The following is an 8,977-nucleotide window of genomic DNA, read 5'->3' as shown; positions in this document are numbered from 1 at the left end:
GGCTCCAGTCAAGGCTTCAGTCGTGGTCCTCTGGGAGCGTCCAGGCTGGGGTGGTTTGGCAAGGGGCTTACTAGACCATCATGTGCAGAGAGCAGCAGAGCCCCTTGTACAAAAACCAGGACCCCTGGGTTCCCTGTGGATAGGATGAGCTGCCAAGGAGGTGTCACTCTTGGCACCTTCCAAGAATCGTTACGGCCGGGTGCGGTGGCTCATGCTTGAAATCCTAGCACTTTGGGATGCCAAGGCGGGTGAATCACCTGAGGTCAGGAGTTTGAGACCAGCCTGGCCAACATGGTGAAATCCTGTCTCTACTAAAAATACAAAATTAGGCCGGGCACAGTGGCTCATGCCTGTAATCCTACCACTTTGGGAGGCTGAGGTGGGCAGATGACCTGAGGTCAGGAGTTCGAGACCAGCCTGGCTAAAATGGTGAAACCCCATCTCTACTAAAAATACAAAATTAGCCAGGCATGGTGGCGTGCGCCTGTGATCCCAGCTACTCGGGAGGCTGAGGCAGGAGAATCACTTGAACCCGGGAGGCGGAGGTTGCAGTCAGCCAAGATTGCGCCACTGTACTCCAGCCTGGGCAACAAGAGTGAAACTCCATCTCAAACAAACAAACAAACAAAATTAGCCGGGCATGGTGGCGTGTGCCTGTAATCCCAGCTACTCAAGAGGCTGAGGCAGGAGAATCGCTTGAACCTGGGAGGCAGAGGTTGCAGTGAGCCGAGATCCCACCATTGCACTCCTGCCTGGGCGACAGAGCGAGACTCCGTCTCAAAAAAAAAAGAATTGCGGGCACTTTGTTTCTTTTGCTTCTTCTACTTCACTCTTCTTCAGCCAGGGCAGCCAAAGGCAGGATGGGTGCTTCCCGGATCCACCAGAGGGGGAAAGGGGTTGGGCGTGTATGGGGGCAGAACTTTTTCCTAGTGAGAGCCTTGGTGAGGTCTGCTGGAGGCACACTGGGGACACAGGCAAGCATCAGGTGGTCCCCACTTCCCACCCCCCTCCCATGAACAGCACTTGGCTCAGTCTCCCTCTGCCCACCTTGTCACCATGGAGCTGTGGCATTCAAGCATCCAGATGCCCCGCTTCTGTCAGGCCTGCCCCGTCGGGTGCTTTGTTTACTTGTCAGGTTGGGCAGATGATCTCAAGCCCTGGTTGGTGGGTGGGTGAGTGAGTGAGGACACAGGTTAGACAGGGGAAGGTCCCAGGACACGTCTTCCCTCTCTGGGCTGACCTGAGGCAGTGGAGGCTCTCAGGTGTGGGATGGGGTTTTCAGGCCAGGATGTTCTGTACCGTAGAGGATAGGCCTTCCTATTACTTATAGCAGCACTACGGGAGGGCAGGTCCCTCCCCAGGGTGGTTAACACTGTGGAGGCTGCAGGGTCAGGAGCAGAATCGGGGGGCCAGGAGGGCAGAGGCACACTGCATCTCTGTGCTCCTCCCAGGCCCTGCCTCCCTGCCTGCTAAGGGCACAGGGAAGGGGGTCCCCACCTCAGTGAGTGCCTGCCTCCCTGCCCTGTGCCTGTGTACCTGGCAGTCACAGCCACCTGGCGTATCCCAGAAACCAACCGGCTGACCTCATCTCCTGCCCGGCCCCACCTCCATGGGCTTTGGCTTTTGGCCTTGTGCTGCCCGACCCTTTCTCCTGTCCGGATGCGCAGGGCAGGGCCTGAGCCGTCAAGCTGCACCCACAGCAGGCTGCCTTTGGTGTCTCACCGGATGAACGAGGGCATTGCGAGGCATCCCCTCCCTGGGTTTGGCTCCTGCCCATGGGGCTGACAGTAGAAATCACAGGCTGTGAGACAGCTGGAGCCCAGCTCCGCTTGAACCTATTTTAGGTCTCTGACCCCCGCTTCCTCTTTAGACTCCCCTAGAGTTCAGCCAGTGCTCAATCTGAGACTGGGGGTCTCTGAGGAAGAGTGAGTCGGGGCTGAGGGGTCTGGGGCTGCCCCCTGAGAAAGGGGCCAGAGGCAGTGTCAAGAGCTGGGCAGTCTGATTGTGGCTCGCCCTCCATCATTCCCAGGGGCCCCTGGCCCAGCAGCCGCAGCTCCCAGCCACAATATCCTTTGGGGTTTGGCCTACGGAGCTGGGGCGGATGACCCCCAAATAGCCCTGGCAGATTCCCCCTAGACCCGCCCGCACCATGGTCAGGCATGCCCCTCCTCATCGCTGGGCACAGCCCAGAGGGTATAAACAGTGCTGGAGGCTGGCGGGGCAGGCCAGCTGAGTCCTGAGCAGCAGCCCAGCGCAGCCACCGAGACGCCATGAGAGCCCTCACACTCCTCGCCCTACTGGCCCTGGCCGCACTGTGCATCACTGGCCAGGCAGGTGAGTGCCCCCACCTCCCCTCAGGCCGCATTGCAGTGGGGGCTGAGAGGAGGAAGCACCACAGCCCACCTCTTCTCACCCCTTTGGCTGGCAGTCCCTTTGCAGTCTAACCACCTTGTTGCAGGCTCAATCCATTTGCCCCAGCTCTGCCCTTGCAGAGGGAGAGGAGGGAAGAGCAAGCTGCCCGAGATGCAGGGAAAGGAGGATGAGGGCCCTGGGGATGAGCTGGGGTGAACCAGGCTCCCTTTCCTTTGCAGGTGCGAAGCCCAGCGGTGCAGACTCCAGCAAAGGTGCAGGTATGAGGATGGACCTGATGGGTTCCTGGACCCTCCCCTCTCACCCTGGTCCCTCAGTCTCATTCCCCCACTCCTGCCACCTCCTGTCTGGCCATCAGGAAAGCCAGCCTGCTCCCCACCTGATCCTCCCAAACCCAGAGCCACCTGATGCCTGCCCCTCTGCTCCACAGCCTTTGTGTCCAAGCAGGAGGGCAGCGAGGTGGTGAAGAGACCCAGGCGCTACCTGTATCAATGGCTGGGGTGAGAGAAAAGGCGGAGCTGGGCCAAGGCCCTGCCTCTCTGGGATGGTCTGTGGGGGAGGTGCAGCAGGGAGTGGCCTCTCTGGGTTGTGGTGGGGGTACACGCAGCCTGCCCTGGTGGGCACCCTGGAGCCCCATGTGTAGTGAGAGGAGGGATGGGCATTTTGCACGGGGGCTGATGCCACCACGTCGGGTGTCTCAGAGCCCCAGTCCCCTACCCGGATCCCCTGGAGCCCAAGAGGGAGGTGTGTGAGCTCAATCCGGACTGTGACGAGTTGGCTGACCACATCGGCTTTCAGGAGGCCTATCGGCGCTTCTACGGCCCGGTCTAGGGTGTCGCTCTGCTGGCCTGGTCGGCAACCCCAGTTCTGCTCCTCTCCAGGCACCCTTCTTTCCCCTTCCCCTTGCCCTTGCCCTGACCTCCCAGCCCTATGGATGTGGGGTCCCCATCATCCCAGCTGCTCCCAAATAAACTCCAGAAGAGGAATCCATGGGCCTGTGAGTCTGTCCAGTTTATGGAATGTGGGAGGGAGGTCTCAGGAGGATGGGGGTGAGGAGGTTTTACTTTCTTCAGTTCTAGAAAGTGCTTTCCAAAGTTTTGTTTTTTTATTTGTACCTGCCTTGTTCCAGAAAACATTGAAGGTAGCTTCCCAAAGTCTAACTAGGGATCCCCCCTCTAGCCTAGGACCCTCCTCCCCACACCTCAATCCACCAAACCATCCATAATGCACCCAGATAGGCCCACCCCCCAAAGCCTGGACACCTTGAGTACACAGTTATGACCAGGACAGACTCATCTCTATAGGCAAATAGCTGCTGGCAAACTGGCATTACCTGGTTTGTGGGGATGGGGGGGCAAGTGTGTGGCCTCTCGGCCTGGTTAGCAAGAAGCATTCAGGGTAGGCCTAGGTTAGTCATGTTAGTTCTTCCCTGTGCTGAGCAGGGACTTCCAGGAGCACCAGAAATGGAGCCAGATGAAAGGACCCCAACACCTCCCCACCCCAACCTTTGACAGAGTATAGGGGCATCTTCAGCCTGGACACGCATGCATCTCCCCTCTCAGACCCTCAGCACTTCTTCCACTCCCATCAAGAGCCCCGTCATGGTCCCTCTCACACTCTGCCAGTCCTCCTAGACACCTCTCCTCTTCTCTGCCCTCTCTCCTCAGCCCCTGTTGGTTCCAGGCTGAGATGCGTCCCCACCTGATTAGGCCCAAATCTGGGCTCCTCGTCAGCACTGGGGCCTGGCCTCTGCCCCCTCCAGAACAGGGTCAGGGATGGCACCTCACTGTTGTTTGGCCTGGGTACCCCCCTCCAGTGGGCCACCCTGCAGCAGAGGGCATGTACTGGGGGCCCGAAGCAGGGTGGCTGTGAAAGCAGCAATAATGAGTAGGTTCCCGGCTACAGCCAAGACCAGTGTGGCCACTGTGCCTGCCAGGCCCAGGGCAGGTTCCTGTGTGGCCAGCCAGGCTCTGCGTGATCCCATATCAGCCAGCACTGCCTCCAGCTGGAAGTGGGTGCCCAGCACTGCACAGATGTGGAATAGCTGGTGGCTGTGGCCTGTGGAGAGGATGGGCAGGTCAGAGCCACACCTTTCCCAGTGCAAGTCACCCCATCCTCTGGGCCTGCTACTCCCCTATAAATTGAGAATAAGAAACCCTGACTCCCAGAGTGACTGAAAGGAATGAATGAACATTTGTGCATGTGGCCCCAGCACATATGCTACTAGTTTTGCTACCTGAGAAGTGGCAGGTGGAGGACGCTTCCAGTGATGCTCTCGTTATAGGAAGACAGGGAAGTCCCTCCTATAATTTGCCTCCATCCTGGGGCTGTAATACCCATTTACCCAGTTCATTCTGTGCTCTGGGAAGGCATCTGCCCCTGCCTCTTCCCGGGCCGGGCCAGTTGTGCCCTCACCGATGTAGTCAAAGCGTCCTGGTGCCAGCCTTTCGGGCAGGTGGGAGGCGAAGAGGAAGCCAGTGAGCAGCGCGCAGAAGAGGTGGTAGCCATGGCTGGTGCTCAGGGCCTCCTGCCCACAGCTGTGGCCCCTGCTCCAGCACAGCCCGAGCTGGCAAAGGAAAAGCAAGGCTGCTGGGGAGGGACTTGGGAGCCAAAACATGGGGTGTATCTGGGATCTGGTGAGGATGCAGAGCGGGCGGGCACAGCTAGGCGGGGTGCTGGACCCCAAGAGAGGCGGCTGGGCTGAGGCAGGGACTGAGGGGGCAGGGCTGGAAGTGGGCACCTTGAGGGTCAGGACAGGAAAGCAGGAATCTGGGCAGGGGCCCCAGGCCTCCTTACCCGATAAAAGAGTGGGAGGTTGTCGAACAGGAAGGGATAGGCGAAGGCTCCTGTGCGGAGGACCTTACTGAGCCCAGGGCTTTCCAGCTCCAGGAAACTGGGAGGCGGGAGGAAAAAGCCGGTCACCATCGCTGTGCTTGGGGTAGGGGTCAGAGAAAGGCAAGAGGACTTGGGCAAAGATGGAATATCAGCACAGCCTGCAGCTAAGAAAACCGTTAGGGCATATGACCTCTTGTGTAAAGGACCACATCTGTATGTGGGGATAAAGACACCTGCCTTGTATGGTGGCTTGTGAGAATTAAAGGAGACAGCATGGGTATGAGCATAAAGGGTCTGACAGAGGAAGTCCTCAGTACATGGTCCCGATGTCACCAGTGCTGTTCGAGAGCAGTGAGATGTGTCCTCTCCTGTGCCTCCGCCTTCCCCGTCCCCACTGGAGGGGCCTGGGAACCCACCGGGAGTAGCAGGAGAGGCCGGTGCACAGGAAGGAGTTGAGTGCGGCGGCAGGCACAAAGAACTGGTGCAGGCGGCCGTGCAGCCAGGAGGCCGGCATGGAGTAGGCGGCATAGGGGAAGGCGCAGCCTGCGGTGAGGTGGGGGCGTGCAGCTGAGGCCTGAGGGGCGCGCCCGTATGTCCCGCGTCCCACCCCTCGCTCCGGGACGCCCAGACCCCGCGCTCCCGCGCCTGTCCGGCTCACCCAGGCTGTAGAGGCTGAGCGCGCCGTAGTCCAGGAAGTAGCAGATGTGGCGCGCGCGGGGCGACATGGAGCTGAAGGTGTGCGCGCAGCACGACGCGAAGGGGTAGAGGCAGGCGGGCAGCAGGAAGACCAGCAGCGGCCAGTGGTACGGCTCCGCACGGAAGCCGGGGCCGCCCGCCAGCGCCAGGAGCCGCCACAGGAAGTACCTGCGGCGGGCGCGTGCTCAGGCCGCCGCGGACCCCCGCGACTGCCGCTGCAGCCCGTGGGCCTGGACGGTCCCTGCCCGCCTGGATACCCCCTCTGAGCTCAAGGCCGCGGCCTGGGGCAGAGCCTCCCCTCACCAGGTGGGCAGGAAGTGAGTCCAGATGTTGACCGTCTCGTTGGTCATCTGGAAGGAGCTGAGGACACAGTCCAAAGCCGAGCTGGTGGGGCGGCGGTAGCCAGACATGATGCCATCTTCCCAGAACACCTAGGGTAGTGGTGGGAGAGGAAGGGCGTCACTGTGCCCGGACCCTTTCCCTCCATTTGAGATCTCTGGAAGCAGGGTCAAAGAGGCTGGGCTGGAGATCAACGTGACCCCCAAGCCAAACTAAATCTGATCTGATCTTACCACAGGTCCCAGTACCCACAACCCACAAACAGGAAACCGAAGAGCCAGATTGGGGTGGGATGGGGGTGGAGCGCGGCACACAGGTCGCTCTGGGGAAGGGGACTCCAGATGGAGGGCCACAAGCTTGTTCCTCAGAGAACAGAGGAAGAGTCTCACACTGGAATGGGAGGGTAAGAGTTCGCCTGCAGGAGGGGCTGCCCCAATAGCTAAAAGAGAAGAATGTCAGCCCCTAGTCAGTCCTCTAGGGAATGGGGGTTGGTGGGTCAGTGGGTGGAGCCCCTCACCCGGGGGACCTGGTGGACTTGAAGAAGTTGGGGCAGCTTGAGACTGAGCATGGTGGCCTGGTACCTCCACGTTGACCTAGAGACAGAGTGGGAGGTAGGGGATCAGATATCTGCCCCCATCCACAGGCCCCTTTCACCTGGGTTCAGCCCCAGGATGGGCTGTGCGTGTGGGAGGCAGATGGCACCCTCCCTCCTGGAGCTGCTTCCTTCAGGCCTAGGGAGGCTGGTCCACCTTCCCCAGCCCTTGCACCACTTAACTCCAATCCCTGTTCTCCTTGGGGCATTCAGTCCCCACACTGAGGGGCTTGGCGGCCTCAGCCCAGCATAGAGTGGCGGGGTCCTCCCAGCTGGGAGGCTGCCTCAAATAGTGATCCAGCCTCCCAGGCCGCAGTTTTTGTCTCAGGAAGAATCCTGACTCCCGGAGGCCAGCACAGAGACAGCCCGAGTACCACTCCCTTTCCCACCAGAATGTGCTTCGCCCACAGAGCCTGAACTGAGCACGGAACACTCTTGGCACTCAGAATCTCTGGAGAAGCCAGATGCCATCAGGTGGGACAAGGAGTTAGGGGGATGCCTGGCTTCTCTCTGAGGACTACACTTGTGGCCCCAGTAGAGTTTTGGGGTCCCTGCCCCTCCTGAGCCCCGGTATCCCTCAGCCCCACACCTGTGCACTGCCTCCGGGCGGCCGCGGCTCTGCTGCCCCGCCCGCCTCTCCCAGCACATTCCTTGGCACAAGTGGAGGAGCTGGGCCAGCTGGGCAGGCGGAGCTGCCCCAGGAGGAGGACTAGGACACTCCCCCCACCTCCCCAGGCCAAAACTTTGCAGCAACTCTATAGCCTAGCCCCTCCTCTTCCTGCCACCAGCTCTGCATCCGTGTTTTTGCCGCGTGCACTTTGGGGCTTGCACCAGCAGTCACTCCCCCAGCCTCTGCCCCTGAGATGGGTGCTGGAGATCCTGCTGGGCACAAGGCAAACCTGGCCCTAGTCCCTGCACCCCAGCAGAACAAAGATGGATGAGGGCCTCCCAGGGTATCCCTTGCTCGCTCCCACAAGTGGGATGAGGGGGAGGTCTCCCCCACCCTGAGTGCTGCCCATCTATCTGGGGGAGGAGTGAGGAATACGCTGGGGTCTAGCTGCCCTCACGGTGCCTTCCCTTAGTAGTAGGGTTTGGAGATCTCTGGAGTGGGGTGTGTGCAGTTGCTATGGAAATGGGGGAGGGACGGCTGGAGCAAGATGCTTTACCTCTATTTTCCCATAAGAGCCCCAGAAGGTGAGCTTCCTTACCCAGAGCTTGGTGAGTGCTCCTAAGCTGGTGGGTCAACAGGCCCAGGGCTCCACGGGCGGAGTCCGAGGCTGCTGCCAGCCAGGCTGATGGAGGAAGAGTGGCCAGGCAGGCGGGCCAGGCCTGGGCGGGGAATGGGGAGACAAAGGGGAGCCAGGGAACAATCCCAGCCTTGTCCAGCCTCCAGGGAGCAGCACGGGGTGGCCCAGCCCCATTAGCAGGCAGCTCACTCAGCCGCCTGCACACAGCCAGCTCCTCCAGCACGACCCAAACTCCTTGTGCTGACTGGCTAGAACAGGCTACTGGCCCAAGCCAGGATGTGGCCACGGTGCTGTAGAGTCCCCCCGGCGACTCAGAGCAGTGTTCCCCTGTTCCAGGTTCTCCCAGCAGTTGGGGACAGCTCTGCCTTAGGCTGGCAGAGGAACCCAAATCCCCAAATGCAGAACAGATTTCAGAAGCCATCTTTCACCATGCTTTGCTGCCTCTTAGCACCTGGTGCTGGGTAGGGCTCAGAGCAAACTGCCTTTGGTAAATGTTGGTTCTATCATGAGGGATTCACCAGACTCACCACCTCCCCATCCCCACCCTGAATACAATTTGAGATGCCAATCCTTGCAGGACAGGCACTTGAGGACTCAGAGGCTGGTTTCTTTTTTTTTTTTTTTTTAGGTGGAGTCTCGCTCTGTCACCCAGGCTGGAGTGCAGTGGTGCTATCTCGGCTCACTGCAAACTTCCGTCTCCCGGGTTCACGCCATTCTCCTGCCTCAGCCTCCCGAGTAGCTGGGACTACAGGCACCTGCCACCACGCCCAGCTAATTTTTTTTTGCATTTTTAGTAGAGATGGGGTTTCACCGTGTTAACCAGGATGGTCTCGATCTCCTGACCTTGTGATCCGCCTGCCTCAGCCTCCCAAAGTGCTGGGATTATAGGCGTGAGCCA

At 59.9% G+C, this 8,977-nt stretch overlaps 2 protein-coding genes across 5 annotated transcripts; one reads left to right on the top strand and one right to left on the bottom strand.

Annotated features, from left to right (window-relative positions):
* Positions 1-45: 45 nt before the first annotated feature.
* Positions 46-3,356, top strand: BGLAP (bone gamma-carboxyglutamate protein). Its single transcript, XM_002810036.6, has 4 exons — positions 46-2,334; positions 2,592-2,630; positions 2,801-2,870; positions 3,072-3,356. The coding sequence occupies exons 1-4, from the start codon at positions 2,271-2,273 to the stop codon at positions 3,199-3,201; spliced, it is 303 nt and encodes a 100-aa protein (XP_002810082.1). The 5' UTR covers positions 46-2,270; the 3' UTR covers positions 3,202-3,356.
* On the bottom strand, positions 3,349-8,712 carry PAQR6 (progestin and adipoQ receptor family member 6). Of its 4 annotated transcripts, XM_002810033.3 has the most exons (8): positions 8,041-8,129; positions 6,758-6,833; positions 6,205-6,332; positions 5,864-6,069; positions 5,622-5,748; positions 5,167-5,263; positions 4,786-4,936; positions 3,349-4,428 (listed from the first exon to the last, which is right to left on the bottom strand). In XM_002810033.3, the coding sequence occupies exons 2-8, from the start codon at positions 6,806-6,808 to the stop codon at positions 4,154-4,156; spliced, it is 1,035 nt and encodes a 344-aa protein (XP_002810079.1). In that variant the 5' UTR covers positions 6,809-6,833; positions 8,041-8,129; the 3' UTR covers positions 3,349-4,153. The 4 variants fall into 4 exon arrangements, with proteins under 4 accessions (XP_002810079.1, XP_054407256.1, XP_054407252.1 ...); XM_054551281.2 differs by lacking the exons at positions 5,622-5,748; positions 6,758-6,833 and having other exon boundaries at positions 8,041-8,712; XM_054551277.2 differs by lacking the exons at positions 5,167-5,263; positions 6,758-6,833 and having other exon boundaries at positions 3,899-4,428; positions 8,041-8,712.
* Positions 8,713-8,977: the final 265 nt, after the last annotated feature.

The sequence above is a fragment of the Pongo abelii genome, chromosome 1 (assembly GCF_028885655.2).
Source record: "Pongo abelii isolate AG06213 chromosome 1, NHGRI_mPonAbe1-v2.0_pri, whole genome shotgun sequence".
In the NCBI taxonomy this organism is placed as follows: domain Eukaryota; kingdom Metazoa; phylum Chordata; class Mammalia; order Primates; family Hominidae; genus Pongo; species Pongo abelii.
The sequence above is the reverse complement of the archived record's forward strand: the minus strand, read 5'-3'. Positions and strand labels throughout refer to the sequence as shown.

Excerpts from the sequence above, each read along its gene's own strand:
- PAQR6 (XM_054551277.2), bottom strand. The coding sequence starts at position 8,500 with ATGGCTTCTGAAATCTGTTCTGCATTTGGGGATTTGGGTTCCTCTGCC. Across the intron at positions 6,070-6,204 it reads ACTCACTTCCTGCCCACCTG|GTACTTCCTGTGGCGGCTCC; the intron begins GTGAGGGGAGGC and ends CGCCCGCCGCAG. Across the intron at positions 5,749-5,863 it reads GCTCAGCCTCTACAGCCTGG|GCTGCGCCTTCCCCTATGCC; the intron begins GTGAGCCGGACA and ends ACCTCACCGCAG.
- BGLAP (XM_002810036.6), top strand. The coding sequence starts at position 2,271 with ATGAGAGCCCTCACACTCCTCGCCCTACTGGCCCTGGCCGCACTGTGC. Across the intron at positions 2,631-2,800 it reads AGACTCCAGCAAAGGTGCAG|CCTTTGTGTCCAAGCAGGAG; the intron begins GTATGAGGATGG and ends TCTGCTCCACAG. Across the intron at positions 2,871-3,071 it reads TACCTGTATCAATGGCTGGG|AGCCCCAGTCCCCTACCCGG; the intron begins GTGAGAGAAAAG and ends CGGGTGTCTCAG.